This window comes from Oncorhynchus masou, chromosome 12, assembly GCF_036934945.1.
Source record: "Oncorhynchus masou masou isolate Uvic2021 chromosome 12, UVic_Omas_1.1, whole genome shotgun sequence".
Classification (NCBI taxonomy): domain Eukaryota; kingdom Metazoa; phylum Chordata; class Actinopteri; order Salmoniformes; family Salmonidae; genus Oncorhynchus; species Oncorhynchus masou.
Genome location: NC_088223.1, coordinates 10,341,408 through 10,363,047, shown reverse-complemented (window position 1 = coordinate 10,363,047; position 21,640 = coordinate 10,341,408). Strand labels below are relative to the sequence as shown.

Here is a 21,640-nt window from a genome sequence, read left to right as displayed (position 1 = left end):
GGAAATAATCTGTCATCAAAACACATTCACATCACGGTACCACTTTCCTCTTGTTAAAACATGCACAGCGATGTTTAAAAAAAACCTGGGTCGTATTCAATAGGCACCAAACGGAACAAAACTGACTGTAAGGGAATAACATGAACTTGTTCAATAAGAAACGCTAATTTTCGTTCCAAAACATTTAGCTACGACGTGCACTAATGAATACACCCCCTGAGTAATGAATGACGACGGTATTTTCGTCTCACCTGTACATGATTGTGCGTCTGCACAGATCTTGTCTAACTTTGCACCTACGTAGGTGGAGCAGAAAATGAAACGGGAGTGTCACGGTGAGGTGTACAGCCTTTCCACATTCAGGGTGTGTTCGGGGAAGAAGCTTAGCAAGCCAGCCAACTTTATCCGGTTAACTGGTGGTGCTCGACTTCCGCTGTGCGATCAGAACGCCCCAGTGTGCGAGAGAGAACCGCTCTGAACTTACGAAAGGCCCAGAGCGCACTGCCTGACGCTGGAGGAAATTTACTAACGCACCTACAGTATAATTACCATGAATTTAGCAAGAGGTTACAAGATAGGCTGTACACAATGAGAACAGAGCAGAAGCCTCACCTTGAACCTGCCTGCGGATCTCCTTGGTGAAATCCATCCAGGTCTGTGGAAGATGAGAAGGAACATCATCGGACAAAACAAGGACTCGGACGTGGCTCCAATTATAACTGAACTGTCAAACAAACACGAGATACAAGAGGCATGTGTCTAATATGTACAACATCTACAGTGGCAAGGAAAAGTATGGGAACCCTTTGGAAATACCTGGATTTCTGCATAAATTGGTCATCAAATATGATCTGATCTTTAATCTTTAATCTAAGTCACAACAATAGACAAACATTGTGTGCTTAAACTAATAACACTAATTATTTGAATTGTTCTTGTCTATATTGAGTACATAATTTAAACTTTCCCAGTGTAGGTAGGAAAAAGTATGTGAACCCCCCTAGACTAATGACTTCTCCTAAAGCTAATTGGAGTCAGGAGTCAGCTAACCTGGAGTCCAATCAATGAGACGAGATTAGAGATGTTGGTTAGAACTGCCCTGCCCTATAAAAAACACTCCATTTTTTTTGTTTGCTATTCACAAGGATCATTGCCTGATGTGAACGTGCCTCGAACAAAAGAGATCTCAGAAGACCTAATATTAAGAATAGTTGACTTGCATAAATCTGGAAAGGGTTACAAAAGTATCTCTAAAAGCCTTGATGTTCATCAGTCCACGGTAAGACACATTGTCTATAAATGGAGAAAGTTCAGCACTGTTGCTACTCTCCCTGGGAGTGGCCATCCTGCAAAGATGACTGCAAGAGCACAGTGCAGAATGCTCAATGAGGTTAAGAAGAATCCTAGAGTGTCAGCTAAAGACCTACAGAAATCTCTGGAACATGCTAACATCTCTGTTGACGAGTCTACGATACGTAAAACACTAAACAAGAATGGTGTTCATGGGAGGACGCCACAGAAGAAGCCAATACTGTCCAAAAAAAAACATTTTCTGAAGTTCGCTAAAGTGCACCTTGATGTTCCACAGCTCTACTGGCAAAATATTCTGTGGTCAGATGAAACTACAGTTGAGTTGTTTGGAAGGAACACACAACACTATGTGTGGAGAACAAATAGGCACAACACACCAACATGAAACCCTCATCCCAACTGTAAAGTATGGTGGAGGGAGCATCAAGTTTGGGGCTGCTTTGCTGCCTCGGGGCCTGGACAGCTTGCTATCATCGACGGAAAAATGAATTCCCAATTTTATCAAGCCATTTTGCTAGGAGAATGTTAGGCTATCTGTCCACCAATCGAAGCTCAACAGAAGTTGGGAGATACAACAGGACAATGACCCAAAATACAGTAAATCAACAACAGAATGACTTCATCAGAAGAAAATACACCTTCTGGAGTGGTCCAGTCAGAGTCCTGACCTCAACCCAATTGAGATGCTGTGGCATGACCTCAAGAGAGCAGTTCACACCAGATACCCCAATAATATCCCAAGTTTTGTAAAGAGGAATGGTCCAAAATTCCTCCTGACCGTTGTGCAGGTAATATAATAATAATAATAAAATAATAATAATATATCCCATTTAGCAGACGCTTTTGTCCAAAGCGACTTACAAGTCGGCTGGGGCCACTACTGCATATGGGTGGCCCCAGTGGGAAGGTCTGATACGCCACTACAGAAAAACGTTTGGTTGAGGTTATTGCTGCCGAAGGAGGGTCAACCAGTTATTAAATCCAAGGGTTCACATACTTTTCCCACCCTGCACTGTGAATGTTTACACGGTGTGTTCAATAAAGGCATGAAAACGTATCATTGTTTGGGTGTTACCAATTTATGCAGAAATCCAGGTATTACCAAAGGGTTCACATACTTTTTCTTGCCACTGCATGTGGGAATGTACAGGTATAAGTGTGAGCGTAACAGTGACTCATAGAAGTTACATTACTAACAGTGACTCATAGAAGTTACATTAGTAAGAGTGACTCATAGAAGTTACATTAGTATCAGTGACTCACAGAAGTTACATTAGTAACAGTGACTCACAGAAGTTACATTAGTATCAGTGACTCACAGAAGTTACATTAGTAACAGTGACTCACAGAAGCAATATTAGTAACAGTGACTCAAGACAACACAAGGATTGTGTTGTCTTAAGGGTAAAAATGACCCGCCACTATGTTTAACAGCAGAGAAAACCCCCTAAACTATATTTTTTAAACTTGAAATTTGATGACTTTTTCTTCAGTGACCCCATTCCATGAAAGCACTATACCACCATGGTGCAAAGATTGACTTATGGTCAGATTTTGAGTGAAAATTAATAAAAAATCCTACAATGTGATTTTCTGGATTTTTTCCCCCTCATTTTGTCTGTCATAGTTGAAGTGTAACTATGATGAAAATTACAGGCCTCTCTCGTCTTTTTAAGTGGGAGAACCTGCACAATTGGTGGCTGACTAAATACTTTTTTGCCCCACTGTATCACTATGTTGCCAAAAAAGTTCAAAACTGTTATTGTTTCCCTTCAATAAAATGCATAAAAACTACTTTCTGCACATTTCTGCTACTTTCTTAGGCTATACAAGTGCTATTTATTGCAACAAAATTCATGTTTACACCTATACAGTACCTTAGTAATAATAATAATAATAATAATTAAATCTCTACTTTAGCAAAGCAAACAGTTATAACAGGTGTGTTGTAATAAAATGGTGTCCACTGATTAAACGCAGTCTTTCTGCACTGTGAAGAGGGAAAACACACATATTCACAAAGAATGACAGGTTGTTTCTTCATGCAAAATAGATTTGGGGTTTAAAATTCAATTAAGCTGCTTTATTTTAGGGGTTTAGTGAAGGCTGGTAATTTATTACCCTTTAGGACAAGGGGAGTTAACCCTTGTATAGTCTCAACATTCTGTTAAGTAAGCAATATTACTAACAGTGACTTAAATAATAATATTACTAACAGTGACTTAAATAATAATATTACTAATAGTGACTTAAATAAGTAATATTAGAAAAAGTGAAGTAACAGACAGAAAGACATTAGTTAAAGAGCAGAACAGTCATTTGGAGCAGTGTTTCCCAAACTGTGGGTCGGGACTCGTGGATCGCAGCAGGGTTTCATGTGGGTCGAGGGATGACATGTTTTGTACATTGCAAAAAACAAAACAAAAAACGCTTTCAGTGTACCATTAAATGACTAAAACCTAATAGAAAAGTATGTAGAAAATATTAAATATATATTTTTAAATAATAGCCTATAATCTTTGAGAACAATTAAACTACAACCAACAAAATAGAAGATTGACAATCAGGCCCCCATTGATTTTGTTATAATGTTTAAGCATAAGAACACTACATTAGCCATGTGAAAATGTGTAGGATTGCAGGAAATTTGCTTAAAAAATGTTTTTGTCAGCACCATGACAAAATGTATAGAATTGCAGAAAAATTAGTTTTAAAAAATGGCAACATTTTATTTCAGCTCCATGGCAAAATTTGTAGAGTTACACATTTTGCTTTTTTTTGTTGAAAATTTGCTTTAAAAACGCATTTTATCTCCACTGCCTAGATTATATATTTGACTTATTCTTTGGTCTGTGTATGTTTTTTCCCCACAGTCAACCAGTCGATTAGGGTGTTAGGGGCGACACCCCACTTGTGATTGGTAAAAAAATATGACATAATGTAATTCATGGATTTTAAATGCTTATAGTGTGGTAAATGTGTACATTTTCCAGATTCAAATGTATTGTTCATAACAAGTAGTGACTTACTACTCTGCTCCACAGTGACCTCAAGCAGCAGCCGCTCCTCCTCCGTGGGCACATAGGCCGTGAGAACACTTCTTGGGGATTGCTTTGCCAACTATTTACAATGAGGGGGGGGGGGGACTGCCCCAACAAAATCGCAGGATTCCATAGCAGAAATCATAGCAACATAAAGTAAACAAACCGTCCTGGTGGCGCTTAAATGTGTGTTCAGTCAGAACTTCTGGTTCTGCTCTCGTCTCCCTCCCAATGACTGTCGCGCCACACGGCTGACTTCCGCACGCGAGGCGAGATCTGCTCGATCAGGTACAGACGGCACGAAAGCAAAAGGCTAATTGTAATTAATTCACTTGTAAATAAATATTCATTTACATTTACATTTACATTTAAGTCATTTAGCAGACGCTCTTATCCAGAGCGACTTACAAATTGGTGAATTCACCTTCTGACATCCAGTGGAACAGCCACTTTACAATAGTGCATCTAAGTCATTAAGGGGGGGGGGGGGGTGAGAAGGATTACTTATCCTATCCTAGGTATTCCTTGAAGAGGTGGGGTTTCAGGTGTCTCCGGAAGGTGGTGATTGACTCCGCTGTCCTGGCGTCGTGAGGGAGTTTGTTCCACCATTGGGGGCCAGAGCAGCGAACAGTTTTGACTGGGCTGAGCGGGAACTGTACTTCCTCAATGGTAGGGAGGCGAGCAGGCCAGAGGTGGATGAACGCAGTGCCCTTGCTTGGGTGTAGGGCCTGATCAGAGCCTGGAGGTACTGCGGTGCCGTTCCCCTCACAGCTCCGTAGGCAAGCACCATGGTCTTGTAGCGGATGCGAGCTTCAACTGGAAGCCAGTGGAGAGAGCGGAGGAGCGGGGTGACGTGAGAGAACTTGGGAAGGTTGAACACCAGACGGGCTGCGGCGTTCTGGATGAGTTGTAGGGGTTTAATGGCACAGGCAGGGAGCCCAGCCAACAGCGAGTTGCAGTAATCCAGACGGGAGATGACAAGTGCCTGGATTAGGACCTGCGCCGCTTCCTGTGTGCGGCAGGGTCGTACTCTGCGGATGTTGTAGAGCATGAACCTACAGGAACGGGCCACCGCCATGATGTTGGTTGAGAACGACAGGGTGTTGTCCAGGATCACGCCAAGGTTCTTAGCGCTCTGGGAGGAGGACACAATGGAGTTGTCAACCGTGATGGCGAGGTCATGGAACGGGCAGTCCTTCCCCGGGAGGAAGAGCAGCTCCGTCTTGCCGAGGTTCAGCTTGAGGTGGTGATCCGTCATCCACACTGATATGTCTGCCAGACATGCAGAGATGCGATTCGCCACCTGGTCATCAGAAGGGGGAAAGGAGAAGATTAATTGTGTGTCGTCTGCATAGCAATGATAGGAGAGACCATGTGAGGTTATGACAGAGCCAAGTGACTTGGTGTATAGCGAGAATAGGAGAGGGCCTAGAACAGAGCCCTGGGGGACACCAGTGGTGAGAGCGCGTGGCGAGGAGACAGATTCTCGCCACGCCACCTGGTAGGAGCGACCTGTCAGGTAGGACGCAATCCAAGCGTGGGCCGCGCCGGAGATGCCCAACTCGGAGAGGGTGGAGAGGAGGATCTGATGGTTCACAGTATCGAAGGCAGCCGATAGGTCTAGAAGGATGAGAGCAGAGGAGAGAGAGTTAGCTTTAGCAGTGCGGAGCGCCTCCGTGATGCAGAGAAGAGCAGTCTCAGTTGAATGACTAGTCTTGAAACCTGACTGATTTGGATCAAGAAGGTCATTCTGAGAGAGATAGAGGGAGAGCTGGCCAAGGACGGCACGTTCAAGAGTTTTGGAGAGAAAAGAAAGAAGGGATACTGGTCTGTAGTTGTTGACATCGGAGGGATCGAGTGTAGGTTTCTTCAGAAGGGGTGCAACTCTCGCTCTCTTGAAGACGGAAGGGACGTAGCCAGCGGTCAGGGATGAGTTGATGAGCGAGGTGAGGTAAGGGAGAAGGTCCCCGGAAATGGTCTGGAGGAGAGAGGAGGGGATAGGGTCGAGCGGGCTGGTTGTTGGGCGGCCGGCCGTCACAAGAAGCGAGATTTCATCTGGAGAGAGAGGGGAGAAAGAGGTCAGAGCACAGGGTAGGGCAGTGTGAGCAGAACCAGCGGTGTCGTTTGACTTAGCAAACGAGGATCGGATGTCGTCGACCTTCTTTTCAAAATGGTTGACGAAGTCATCTGCAGAGAGGGAGGAGGGGGGAGGGGGAGGAGGATTCAGAAGGGAGGAGAAGGTGGCAAAGAGCTTCCTAGGGTTAGAGGCAGATGCTTGGAATTTAGAGTGGTAGAAAGTGGCTTTAGCAGCAGAGACAGAGGAGGAAAATGTAGAGAGGAGGGAGTGAAAGGATGCCAGGTCCGCAGGGAGGCGAGTTTTCCTCCATTTCCGCTCGGCTGCCCGGAGCTCTGTTCTGTGAGCTCGCAATGAGTCATCGAGCCACGGAGCGGGAGGGGAGGACCGAGCCGGCCTGGAGGATAGGGGACATAGAGAGTCAAAGGATGCAGAAAGGGAAGAGAGGAGGGTTGAGGAGGCAGAGTCAGGAGAAAGGTTGGAGAAGGTATGAGCAGAGGGAAGAGATGAAAGGATGGAAGAGGAAAGAGTAGCGGGGGAGAGAGAGCGAAGGTTGGGACGGCGCGATACCATCCGAGTAGGGGCAGTGTGGGAAGTGTTGGATGAGAGCGAGAGGGAAAAGGATACAAGGTAGTGGTCGGAGACTTGGAGGGGAGTTGCAGTGAGGTTAGTGGAAGAACAGCATCTAGTAAAGATGAGGTCGAGCGTATTGCCTGCCTTGTGAGTAGGGGGGAAGGTGAGAGGGTGAGGTCAAAGAGGAGAGGAGTGGAAAGAAGGAGGCAGAGAGGAATGAGTCAAAGGTAGACGTGGGGAGGTTAAAGTCGCCCAGGACTGTGAGAGGTGAGCCGTCCTCAGGAAAGGAGCTTATCAAGGCATCAAGCTCATTGATGAACTCTCCGAGGGAACCTGGAGGGCGATAAATGATAAGAATGTTAAGCTTGAAAGGGCTGGTAACTGTGACAGCATGGAATTCAAAGGAGGCGATAGATAGATGGGTAAGGGGAGAGAGAGAGAATGACCACTTGGGAGAGATGAGGATCCCGGTGCCACCACCCCGCTGACCAGAAGCTCTCGGGGTGTGCGAGAACACGTGGGCGGACGAAGAGAGAGCAGTAGGAGTAGCAGTGTTATCTGTGGTGATCCATGTTTCCGTCAGTGCCAGGAAGTCGAGGGACTGGAGGGAGGCATAGGCTGAGATGAACTCTGCCTTGTTGGCCGCAGATCGGCAGTTCCAGAGGCTACCGGAGACCAGGAACTCCACGTGGGTCGTGCGCGCTGGGACCACCAGATTAGGGTGGCCGCGGCCACGCGGTGTGGAGCGTTTGTATGGTCTGTGCAGAGAGGAGAGAACAGGGATAGATATTCATAACAGTCATGGGAGCCTGGGACCTGATAAACCAGACAACTTCTTCTAACAAGAGTCCAAGGACAGAGGGATACACTAGCTAGAACCTTCTCATCAAGGATCTGGTAGGACCAAAGAGTATGAAGTTGGCTGGCCAACGTCGTTGTTTCCCCATGTGGTTCATCAGGTTCTACTGTCATGTTCTGTGGACTAAAACAGCATAAAACCTGGTGTATCACAAAGCATGATCAAATTAATTAACCAGCTACAGTAATGTTTGGAGACATTGATTAAAAAAAATGTGGCCATTTCTTTCTGTGAGATTAACCAGTTATCTACCTTTTGATAAGCAGCTAGATATAGCTAGCTGGTAGCTTGCTTGCTAGCTAGTTGGCTCTCATGCCTATTTTAAGTCCTTTCTAAACTCAAATCTGACTAACTTGGAAATATAAAGTTACACTACATGACCAACGGTATGTGGACACGTGCTCGTTGAACATCTCATTCCAAAATCATGGGTATTAATATGGAGTTGGTCACCCCATTGCTGCTATAACAACCTCCACTATTCTGGGAAGGCTTTCCACTAGATGTTGGAACATTGGAGAGAAGCCCAGAATCGTAGCGTTAAGATTTCTCTTCACTGGAACTAAGGACCCCGAACCATGAAAATCAGCCCCAGACCATTATTCCTCCTCCACCAAACTTTACAGTTGGCACTATGCATTGGGGAAGGTAACGCTCTTCTGACATCAGCCAAACCCAGATTCGTCCGTCGGACTGCCAGACGGTGAAGTGTGATTCATCACTCCAGAGAACGCGTTTCCACTGCTCCAGAGTCCAATGGTGGCGAGCTTAACACCACTCCAGCCGACGCTTGGCATTGTGTATGCTGAGCTTAGGCTTGTGACCCATTTCATGAAGCTCCCGACGAACAGTTCTTGTGCTGATGTTGCTTCCAAAGACAGTTTGGAAGTTGGTAGTGAGTGTTGCAACAGAGGACAGACACACTATACACTTCAGCACTTGGAGGTCCTGTTCTGTGAGCTTGTATGGCCTGTCACTTCACGGCTGAGCCGTTGTTGCTCCTAGACGTTTCCGCTTCACAATAACAGCACTTACAGTTGACTAGGGGGCAGCTCTAACAGGGAAGACATTTTACAAACTGACTTGTTGGAAAGGTGGCATCCTATGACGATGCTACGTTGAAAGTCACTGAGCTCTTCAGTAAGGCCATTCTACTGCTATTGTTTCCCTATGGAGATTGCATGGTTGTGTGCTCGATTTTATATACCTGTGAGCAATGGGTGTGGCTGAAATAGCTGAATCAACTAATTTGAAGGAGTGTCCACATACCTTTGTATACATAGTGTATTTCAGAATGAAAGTTACCTGGCTAGCGCATCATGCTTTGTGAAACGTTAGCCAGCTATCCCCAGTTAGATAATGCTTTGTGAAATGTTAGCCAGCTATCCCCAGTTAGATAATGCTTTGTGACATTATGTTAGCCAGCTATCCCCAGTTAGATAATGCTTTGTGAAATGTTAGCCAGCTATCCCTAGTTAGATAATGCTTTGTGAAATGTTAGCCAGCTTTCCCCAGTTAGATAATGCTTTGTGACATTATGTTAGCCAGCTATCCCCAGTTAGATAATGCTTTGTGACATTATGTTAGCCAGCTATCCCCAGTTAGATAATGCTTCGTGACATTATGTTAGCCAGCTTTCCCCAGTTAGATAATGCTTTGTGAAATGTTAGCCAGCTATCCCCAGTTAGATAATGCTTTGTGACATTATGTTAGCCCGCTATCCCCAGTTAGATAATGCTTTGTGAAATGTTAGCCAGCTATCCCCAGTTAGTTAATGCTTTGTGACATTATGTTAGCCAGCTATCCCCAGTTAGATAATGCTTTGTGAAATGTTAGCCAGCTATCCCCAGTTAGATAATGCTTTGTGACATTATGTTAGCCAGCTATCCCCAGTTAGTTAATGCTTTGTGACATTATGTTAGCCAGCTATCCCCAGTTAGATAATGCTTTGTGACATTATGTTAGCCAGCTATCCCCAGTTAGATAATGCTTTGTGACATTATGTTAGCCAGCTATCCCCAGTTAGATAATGCTTCGTGACATTATGTTAGCCAGCTTTCCCCAGTTAGATAATGCTTTGTGACATTATGTTAGCCAGCTATCCCCAGTTAGATAATGCTTCGTGACATTATGTTAGCCAGCTATCCCCAGTTAGATAATGCTTTGTGACATTATGTTAGCCAGCTATCCCCAGTTAGATAATGCTTCGTGACATTATGTTAGCCAGCTATCCCCAGTTAGATAATGCTTCGTGACATTATGTTAGCCAGCTATCCCCAGTTAGATAATGCGTTTTCACTTATATCATCTGCATGCTTGTTGAGTTCTCCCTGGTGCACCCGTTTGTGCGTGAGCTGCCTGCTCGCTCAAAATAGTTTAATCTAATCCGTTCTAAACAGTGGCAGCATGTGCAGCAGTGGTCATTTGGTTTGTGACATGCAAAAGTGAAATAGGTGTATTGATGCTGTTGTTCAAATGCACAGATTGCTTTATATATCTTCTCAATAGAAACCACCGATAGTTTGAAAACTTGGCATCATATTTCCGTCATGACAACTCCAACCACCTCGCGCACCCCGGGGTATTCAGCCAATCAGGTGACAACTCCAACCACCTCGCGCACCCCGGGGTATTCAGCCAATCAGGTGACAACTCCAACCACCTCGCGCACCCCGGGGTATTCAGCCAATCAGGTGACAACTCCAACCACCTCACGCACCCCGGGGTATTCAGCCAATCAGGTGACAACTCCAACCACCTCGCGCACCCCGGGGTATTCAGCCAATCAGGTGACAACTCAAAAGACACCTCAACTTGTGGGTCACAAAGCAAAAAACAGTTTGGAAACTTAGAGCAACGGACCTTCATGGAGGGCGACTCCCAGATGGCCAGACCGTAGTAGTCTCTCTCCAGCAGGTTGAGGTGGTCACACACCTTGGTGAACAGCTCCACACCTTTGGCATGTTTCTAAAGGGAAGAGAGAGATGTCATACAGAGACATAATAAACCTGTCTTTAACTGTGTAGGGAATTTGCCATGTTTCTAAAAGCAGGAGAGATACAGTGTCTTCTAAAACTATTCCGACCCACTGACTTTTTCTAAAATGGATTAAATTGCTTTTTCCCCCTCATCAATCTACACACAATACCCCATAAAGACAAAGCAAAGCAAAAACAAGTTGTATAAAAAATCTACTGAAATATCACATTTACGTAAGTATTCAGACCCTTTTTACTCAGTACTTTGTTGAAGCACCTTTGGCAGCGAGTACGGCCTCGAGTCTTCTTGGGTATGACGCTACAAGCTTGGCACATCTGTATTTGGGGAGTTTCTCCCATACTTCTCTGCAGATCCTCTCAAGCGCTGTCAGGTTGGGTGGGTAGCATTATTGCACAGCTATTTTCAAGTCTCTCCAGAGATGTTTGATCGGGTTCAAGTCTGGACTCTGACTGGGCCACTCAAGGACATTCAGAGACTTGTCCTGAACTCACTCTTGCATTGTCTTGGCTGTGTGCTTAGGGTCGTTGCTCTGTTGGAAGATGAACCTTCGCCCCCAGTCTGAGGTCCTGAGCGCTCTGGAGCAGGTTTTCATCAAGGATCTCTGTACTTTTCTCCGTTCATCTTTCCCTCAATCCTGACTTGTCTCCCAGTCCCTGGTGCTGAAAAACATCCCCACAGCATGATGCTGCCACCACCATGCTTAATTGTAGGGATGGTTTTCCCCAGGCGTGACGCTTGGCATTCAGTCCAAAGAATTCAATCCAGGTTTCATCACACCAGAGAATCTAGTTTCTCATGGTCTGAGAGTCTTTAAGTGCCTTTTGGCAAACTCCAAGCGGGCTGGCATGGGCCTTTTACTGAGGAGTGGCTTCTGTCTGGCCACTCCACCATAAAGGCCTGATTGGTGGAGTGCTACAGAGATAGTTGTCCTTCTGGAAGGTTCTCCCATCTCCATAGAGGAAATCTGGAGCTCTGTTAGAGTGACCATCGGGTTCTTGGTCACCTCCCTGGCCAAGGCCCTTCTCCCCTGATTGCTCAGTTTGGCCAGGATGCCAGCTCTGGGAAGAATCTTACAAACTTCTCCATTTAAGAATGATGGGGGGGTCACTGTGTTCTTGACCTTCAGTGCCACAGACATTTTTCGGTACCCTTCCCCAGATCTGTGCCTCGACACAATCCTGCCTCGGAGCTCTACGGACAGTTCCTTCAACATCATGGCTTGGTTTTTACTTTGACATGCACTATCAACTGTCGGGACCTTTTATATTGACAGTTGTGTGTCTTTCCAAATCATGTCCAATCAATTGAATTTACCACAGGTGGACGGACTCCAATCAAGTTGTAGAAACATCTCAAGGATGATCAATGGAAACAGGATGCACCTGAGCTTCATTTTGAGTCTCATAGCAAAAGATCAGAATAATTATGTAAATACGGTATTTATGTTTTTAATATATTTGTAAACATTTATAAAAAACTGTTTTCGCTTTGTCATTATGGGGTATTGTGTGTAGATTAATTAGGAAAATAATTAATTTAATCAATTTTAGAATAAGGCTGTAACGTAATAACATTTGGAAAAAGTCAAGGGGTCTGAATACTTTCGGAAGGCACTGTATCCCAAAAAGCCAGTCTAGCAATATATATAGCGCACAGAATTAAAAAGCTATTGTCGGATATTATTCATTCTAATCAGAAAGGCATTTTTCATGGACGATATATTGGAAATAATAGAACACTAGGAAATATCTGGGAAACCAGTCCTTCATGGCTGACTTCGAAAAGGCTTTTGATAATGTACGGCTGGAGATTATATATAAATGCCTGGAATATTTTAAATTTTTGGGAATCTCTTATAAAATGGGTGAAAGTCATGTATTACTTAAAATTCAAATGACTTGTGACATGCAGAAAGTAGATGTCCTAACGGACATGCCAAAACAATAGTTTGTTAACAAGAAATTTGTAGAGTGTTTGAAAAACGAGTTTTAATGACTCCAACCTAAGTTTATGTAAACTTCCGACTTTAACTGTATATGTATATATGGTGCAAGTCAAAAATTTGGACACACCTACTCATTCAAGTTTTTAAAAAAGTGTTTTAACTATTTTCTACTGTACATTGTAGAATAATAGAGAAGACATCAAAGCCTGGCCTCCACAATCATCTGACCTCAACCTAATTGAGATGGTTTGGGATGAGTTGGACTGCAGGGTGAAGAACAAGCAGCCAACAAGTGCTCAGCATATGTGGGAACTCCTTCAAGACTGTTAGAAAAGCATTCCAGGTGAAGCTGGTTGAGAGAATGAGTGTGCAACACTCATCATGGAAAAAAAGGTGGCTACTTTGAAGAATCTCAAATATAAAATAGATTCTGATTTGTTACATAATTCCATATGTGTTATTTCATAGTGTGTCCAACCTTTTGACTGGTACTGTATGAACAAAACGGACAAGTTAATAGGATTTGGCAAGACAGCACAAACCGTCCTGGATCCCCCAGGCTATGTATCCTAGGATTCCAGCTATAATAAAGAATGATTTGGTAATATTGGGACTTACATCCAGCTCACACTCATACAGAGTGTCATCCAGCAGTGTAACTTTAATTTGCATGATCCTGGGTCGACGGGGAGGCTTAGGAGGTTGAGCGTCTTCCTCTGCTATCTTCTCCTTTAACCCTTTCTCTCCCTCCCCCTCCTCGCCCACTCTTCCTTCTCCCTCTCCCTCAGGGTCCTCCTCCTGTTTCTCCTTCTCCTGGGCACTGTCCTCTTCTCTTTTCTCCTTGTCTTTCTCTCCACCCTCGTCCTCCGAGTCTTTCTCAGGGCCTTCCTTCTGGTCTACCTGGACAGGCTGGAGGAAAAGACACAAGACACATTTTTAACACGTTCCATTTTATATTAATTCCAAAAACACACATGGACACATTTGCATCTGTGTGTAAGACAAATATATATTATAGCTTATAGCTTATATAGCTTATAGTTACACAGAACAAACAACTTTACAAACGACAAAGACATGATATTGATACAGTTGAAGTCGGAAGTTTACATACACCTCAGCCAAATACATTTAAACTCAGTTTATTTTACAATTCCTGACATTTAATCCTAGTAACATTTCCCTGTCTTAGGTTAGTTAGGATCACCACTTTATTTTAAGAATGTGAAATGTCAGTATAATAGTAGAAAAAATGATTTATTTTAACTTTTATTCCTTTCATCACATTTCCAGTGGGTCAGAAGTTTACATACACTCAATTAGTATTTGGTACATTGCCTTTAAATTGATTAACTTGGGTCAAACATTTCAGGTAGCCTTCCACAAGCTTCCCACAATCAATTGGGTGAATTTTGGCCCATTCCTCCTGACAGAGCTGGTGTAACTGAGTCAGGTTTGTTGGCCTCCTTGCTCGCAAACGCTTTTTCAGTTCTGCCAACAAAATTCCTGTAGGTTTGAGGTCAGGGCTTTGTGATGGCCACTCCAATACCTTGACTTTGTTGTCCTTAAGCCATTTTGCCACAACTTTGGAAGTATGCTTGGGGTCATTGTCCATTTGGAAGACCCATTTGCGTCCAAGCTTTAACTTCCTGACTGATGTCTTGAGATGTTGCTTCAATATATCCACAATTTTCTTACCTCATGATGCTATCTAGTATGTCCAGTCCCTCCTGCAGCAAAGCACCCCCACAACATGATGCTGCCACCACCATGCTTCACTGTTGGGATGGTGTTCTTTGGCTTGCAAGCCGCACCCTTTTATCCTCCAAAAATAACGATGGTCATTATGGCCAAACAGTTCAACTTTTGTTTCATCAGACCAGAGGACATTTCTCGAAATGTACGATCTTTGTCCCCATGTTCAGTTGCAAACCGTAGTCTGGCTTTTTTATGGCGGTTTTGGAGCAGTGGCTTCTTCCTTGCTGAGCGGCCTTTCAGGTTATGTCGACATAGGACTCGTTTTACTGTGGATATAGATACTTTTGTACCTGTTTCCTCCAGCATCTTCACAAGATCCTTTGTTGTTGTTCTGGGATTGACTTGCACTTTTCGCACCAAAGTACTTTCATCTCTAAGGAGACAGAACACGTCTCCTTCCTGAGCGGTATGACGGCTGCGTGGTCCCATGATGTTTATACTTGTGTACTATTGTTTGTATGTTTTTTCTGAGGTCTTGGCTGATTTCTTTTGATTTTCCCATGATGTCAAGCAAAGAGGCACTGAGTTTGAAGGTAGGCCTTGAAATACATCCACAGTTACACCTCCAATTGACTTAAATTATGTCAATTAGCCTATCAGAAGCTTCTAAAGTCATCACATAATTTTCTGGAATTTTCCAAGCTGTCTAAAGGCAAAGACAACTTAGTGTATGTAAACTTCTGACCCACTGGAATTGTGATACAGTGAATTATAAGTGAAATAATTTTTCTGTAAACATTTATTCGAAAAATTACTTGTGTCATGCACAAAGTAGATGTCCTAACCGACTTGCCAAAACTATAGTTTGCTAACAAGACCTTTGTGGAGTGGTTTTCGAGTTGCTGTGCTGTGCGTTTTGTTGCCAACCTATTTTGCTACCTGACAATTTTACGGTTTTAACTTTTTAATTACTGTTGTTATACACACACACACATATATATATATATATATATTTTTTTTTTCCACCCACAACTTTTTCACTCCGGACGCTTTATCTGGACACGATTCGTCAGGACCTCCAACACCCCGAAGCTAAGTAGTAACATTAACATGATGCCTTCTAATTGCAGTCGCTGTACTCGCCTTACGGCGAGGATAGCTGTGCTACAAGCCCGGCTTCAGACGCAATCGTTAGGCAAGGGTAATTTCAGTGTAGGAAAGGATGAAACAGCGTCTGTGCCACCAGCAAGTACAGATAGTAGTATAAATCCCCTGGCACAGTCCCCGCAGCCGGACAACTTTCTCACGGTTTCTGGAAGGAAATGCTGTAGGAACGCTCAACTGGTGTCGCTCATTCAGCCGACAGAAACTTTCAACCGGTTTTCCCCATTAAGTAGCGAGTCGGAGTCAGAGGCCGAGCCTTCTCTGGTCTATACTCCTCCCGTTACGGGGTCTGAGACGCCGAAGCTTCCCACCATTAGCTCTGACAAATTGAAAACTCTAGTCATTGGCGACTCCATTACCCGCAGTATTAGACTTAAAACGAATCATCCAGCGATCATACACTGTTTACCGGGGGCAGGGCTACCGACGTTAAGGCTAATCTGAAGATGGTGCTGGCTAAAGCTAAAACTGGCGAGTGTAGAGAGTATAGAGATATTGTTATCCACGTCGGCACCAACGATGTTAGGATGAAACAGTGAGAGATCACCAAGCGCAACATAGCTTCTGCGTGTAAATCAGCTAGAAAGATGTGTCGGCATCGAGTAATTGTCTCTGGCCCCCTCCCAGTTAGGGGGAGTGATGAGCTCTACAGCAGAGTCTCACAACTCAATCGCTGGTTGAAAACTGTTTTCTGCCCCTCCGAAAAGTTAGAATTTGTAGATAATTGGCCCTCTTTTTGGGACTCACCCACAAACAGGACCAAGCCTGACCTGCTGAGGAGTGACGGACTCCATCCAAGCTGGAGGGGTGCTCTCATCTTATCTACCAACATAGACAGGGCTCTAACTCCTCTAGCTCCACAATGAAATAGGGTGCAGGCCAGGCAGCAGGCTGTTAGCCAGCCTGCCAGCATAGTGGAGTCTGCCACTAGCATAGTCAGTGTAGTCAGCTCAGCTATTACCATTGAGACCGTGTCTGTGCCTCGACCTAGGTTGCGCAAAACTAAACATGGCGGTGTTCGCCTTAGCAATCTCACTAGGATAAAGACCACCTCCATTCCTGTCATTATTGAAAGAGATCATGATACCTCACATCTCAAAATAGGGCTACTTAATGTTAGATCCCTTACTTCAAAGGCAATTATAGTCAATGAACTAATCACTGATCATAATCTTGATGTGATTGGCCTGACTGAAACATGGCTTAAGCCTGATGAATTTACTGTGTTAAATGAGGCCTCACCTCCTGGCTACACTAGTGACCATATCCCCGTGCATCCCGCAAAGGCGGAGGTGTTGCTAACATTTACGATAGCAAATTTCAATTTACAAAAAAAAAAATGACGTTTTCGTCTTTTGAGCTTCTAGTCATGAAATCTATGCAGCCTACTCAATCACTTTTTATAGCTACTGTTTACAGGCCTCCTGGGTCATATACAGCGTTCCTCGCTGAGTTCCCTGAATTCCTATCGGACCTTGTAGTCATAGCAGATAATATTCTAATCTTTGGTGACTTTAATATTCACATGGAAAAGTCCACAGACCCACTCCAAAAGGCTTTCGGAGCCATCATCGACTCAGTGGGTTTTGTCCAACATGTCTCTGGACCCACTCACTGTCACAGTCATACGCTGGACCTAGTTTTGTCCCATGGAATAAATGTTGTGGATCTTAATGTTTTTCCTCATAATCCAGGACTATCGGACCACCATTTTATTACGTTTGCAATTGCAACAAATAATCTGCTCAGACCCCAACCAAGGAACATCAAAAGTCGTGCTATAAATTCACAGACAACACAAAGATTCCTTGATGTCCTTCCAGATTCCCTCTGTCTACCCAATGACACCAGAGGACAAAAATCAGTTAACCACCTAACTGAGGAACTCAATTTAACCTTGCGCAATACCCTAGATGCAGTTGCACCCCTAAAAACTAAAAACATTTCTCATAAGAAACTAGCTCCCTGGTACACAGAAAATACCCGAGCTCTGAAGCAAGCTTCCAGAAAATTGGAACGGAAATGGCGCCACACCAAACTGGAAGTCTTCCGTCTAGCTTGGAAAGACAGTACCGTGCAGTACCGAAGAGCCCTTACTGCTGCTCGATCATCCTATTTTTCTAACTTAATTGAGGACAATAAGAACAATCCAAAATTCCTTTTTGATACGGTCGCAAAGCTAACTAAAAAGCAGCATTCCCCAAGAGAGGATGACTTTCACTTTAGCAGTGATAAATTCATGAACTTCTTTGAGGAAAAAATTATGATTATTAGAAAGCAAATTACAGACTCCTCTTTAAATCTGCGTATTCCTTCAAAGCTCAGTTGTCCTGAGTCTGCACAACTCTGCCAGGACCTAGGATCAAGAGAGACGCTCAAGTGTTTTAGTACTATATCTCTTGACACAATGATGAAAATAATCATGGCCTCTAAACCTTCAAGCTGCTTACTGGACCCTATTCCAACTAAACTACTGAAAGAGCTGCTTCCTGTGCTTGGCCCTCCTATGTTGAACATAATAAACGGCTCTCTATCCACCGGATGTGTACCAAACTCACTAAAAGTGGCAGTAATAAAGCCTCTCTTGAAAAAGCCAAACCTTGACCCAGAAAATATAAAAAACTATCGGCCTATATCGAATCTTCCATTCCTCTCAAAAATCTTAGAAAAGGCTGTTGCTCAGCAACTCACTGCCTTCCTGAAGACAAACAATGTATATGAAATGCTTCAGTCTGGTTTTAGACCCCATCATAGCACTGAGACGGCACTTGTGAAGGTGGTAAATGACATTCTAATGGCATCGGACCGAGGCTCTGCATCTGTCCTCGTGCTCCTAGACCTTAGTGCTGCTTTTGATACCATCGATCACCACATTCTTTTGGAGAGATTGGAAACCCAAATTGGTCTACACGGACAAGTTCTGGCCTGGTTTAGATCTTATCTGTCGGAAAGATATCAGTTTGTCTCTGTGGATGGTTTGTCCTCTGACAAATCAACTGTAAATTTCGGTGTTCCTCAAGGTTCCGTTTTAGGACCGCTGTTGTTTTCACTATATATTTTACCTCTTGGGGATGTTATTCGAAAACATAATGTTAACTTTCACTGCTATGCGGATGATACACAGCTGTACATTTCAATGAAACATGGTGAAGCCCCAAAATTGCCCTCGCTAGAAGCATGTGTTTCAGACATAAGGAAGTGGATGGCAGCAAACTTTCTACTTTTAAACTCGGATAAAACAGAGATGCTTGTTCTAGGTCCCAAGAAACAAAGAGATCTTCTGTTGAATCTGACAATTAATCTTAATGGTTGTACAGTCATCTCAAATAAAACTGTGAAGGACCTCGGCGTTACTCTGGACCCTGATCTCTCTTTTGAAGAACATATCAAGACCATTTCAAGGACAGCTTTTTTCCATCTACGTAACATTGCAAAAATCAGAAACTTTCTGTCCAAAAATGATGCAGAAAAATTAATCCATGCTTTTGTCACTTCTAGGTTAGACTACTGCAATGCTCTACTTTCCGGCTACCCGGATAAAGCACTAAATAAACTTCAGTTAGTGCTAAATACGGCTGCTAGAATCCTGACTAGAACCAAAAAATTTGATCATATTACTCCAGTGCTAGCCTCCCTACACTGGCTTCCTGTCAAAGCAAGGGCTGATTTCAAGGTTTTACTGCTAACCTACAAAGCATTGCATGGGCTTGCTCCTACCTATCTCTCTGATTTGGTCCTGCCGTACATACCTACACGTACGCTACGGTCACAAGACGCAGGCCTCCTAATTGTCCCTAGAATTTCTAAGCAAACAGCTGGAGGCAGGGCTTTCTCCTATAGAGCTCCATTTTTATGGAACGGTCTGCCTACCCATGTCAGAGACGCAAACTCGGTCTCAACCTTTAAGTCTTTACTGAAGACTCATCTCTTCAGTGGGTCATATGATTGAGTGTAGTCTGGCCCAGGAGTGGGAAGGTGAACGGAAAGGCTCTGGAGCAACGAACCACCCTTGCTGTCTCTGCCTGGCCGGTTCCCCTCTTTCCACTGGGATTCTCTGCCTCTAACCCTATTACGGGGCTGAGTCACTGGCTTGCTGGGGCTCTCTCATGCCGTCCCTGGAGGGGGTGCGTCACCTGAGTGGGTTGATTCACTGATGTGGTCATCCTGTCTGGGTTGGCGCCCCCCCTTGGGTTGTGCCGTGGCGGAGATCTTTGCGGGCTATACTCAGCTTTGTCTCAGGATGGTAAGTTGGTGGTTGAAGATATCCCTCCAGTGGTGTGGGGGCTGTGCTTTGGCAAAGTGGGTGGGGTTATATCCTTCCTGTTTGGCCCTGTCCGGGGGTGTCCTCGGGTGGGGCCACAGTGTCTCCTGACCCCTCCTGTCTCAGCCTCCAGTATTTATGCTGCAGTAGTTTATGTGTCGGGGGCTGGGGTCAGTTTGTTATATCTGGAGTACTTCTCCTGTCCAATTCGGTGTCCTGTGTGAATCTAAGTGTGCGTTCTCTAATTCTCTCCTTCTCTCTCTCGGAGGACCTGAGCCCTAGGACCATGCCCCAGGACTACCTGACATGATGACTCCTTGCTGTCCCCAGTCCACCTGGCCGTGCTGCTGCTCCAGTTTCAACTGACCTGAGCCCTAGGACCATGCCCCAGGACTACTTGACATGATGACTCCTTGCTGTCCCCAGTCCACCTGGCCGTGCTGCTGCTCCAGTTTCAACTGTTCTGCCTTATTATTATTCGACCATGCTGGTCATTTATGAACATTTGAACATCTTGGCCATGTTCTGTTATAATCTCTACCCGGCACAGCCAGAAGAGGACTGGCCACCCCACATAGCCTGGTTCCTCTCTAGGTTTCTTCCTAGGTTTTGGCTTTTCTAGGGAGTTTTTCCTAGCCACCGTGCTGCTGCCGGTGTCTACACCTGCATTGCTTGCTGTTTGGGGTTTTAGGCTGGGTTTCTGTACAGCACTTTGAGATATCAGCTGATGTACGAAGGGCTATATAAATAAATTTGATTTGATTTGGTTGAAAAACAAGTTTTAATGACTCCAACCTAAGTGTATGTAAACGTCTGACTTCAACTGTATATACTCTTATTGAGTTGCAGGCAGCCACATGATTCGCTGCTCGAAGGAACAGCCTATTTGCGTTCACGCAGGTGTACCTAATAAAGTGTATGTAAACTTCTGACATTAACTGTATATATAGGTAAGCTTGTCTATACCATCATTAGTTCAGTTTCAGACAATGTCCAGTCAGTTAACACATGATACCTTTACAACCACACACCAAGAGTCATTTAAAAACCATTAACCCTAAGCTCAAACCCAGAAATTATTAGTCAGGTCAACCGTTCTGGTTCTGCATCTCTACACTTCACCAAGGCTTTGTCTCACACACACACTGGTAGACTTACACCCTCTCTCTCTCTCTCACACACACACACACACACCACACACACACACATACACACATACACCACACAAACACAACACACACCACACACACACACACACACCACACACACACACACACACACCACACACACACCACACACTGACCAAAATGTAATTTTGTTACGTTACGTCCCCATATGTCCCTATGTACCAATAAAACATCAAAACCTTTTTCTTTCACTTACTTACTGTGCTGTTTCATTGTTCATTTGTTCAGTCGTTTCATTCTCAACCAGGATTTCCATGGAACGCAGTTTGGGTCTTTGCATGTCAAAAAATACACTATTTAACAATATTTGATGTGTCAATCAGGACCTGAATATGACTGCACGCCACTTAATAATTTAACTCTAACTTATTTTGAAGGCAAACCGCAAATTCCACTATTGTGCCTAATCTTTATTGTATCTAGCTTGACAACACATAACCCGGTCCGGTCGAGCCTAGGTCGAGCTAGCTGGCTGCTTATAACGTTAGCTTTGGGCAACAGGGTTAAGTAGCTGGCTAGGTATTTAT

At 44.2% G+C, this 21,640-nt stretch overlaps 1 protein-coding gene across 13 annotated transcripts in view; it reads right to left on the bottom strand.

The window, feature by feature from the left end:
- The window catches only part of epb41a (erythrocyte membrane protein band 4.1a), a 149,254-nt gene that overhangs the window by 106,916 nt on the left and 20,698 nt on the right, over positions 1-21,640 (bottom strand). For 10 of the 13 annotated variants that reach the window (XM_064979543.1, XM_064979548.1, XM_064979551.1 and 7 more), the window contains exons 3-6: positions 13,422-13,712; positions 10,721-10,825; positions 613-655; positions 252-296 (exon numbers count right to left, since the gene is read on the bottom strand). In XM_064979543.1, the coding sequence (XP_064835615.1) occupies positions 252-296; positions 613-655; positions 10,721-10,825; positions 13,422-13,712 (484 nt within the window). The remainder of the gene's footprint in view (positions 1-251; positions 297-612; positions 656-10,720; positions 10,826-13,421; positions 13,713-21,640) is intronic. The other 3 variants (XM_064979549.1, XM_064979550.1, XM_064979556.1) reach the window with 1 other exon arrangement.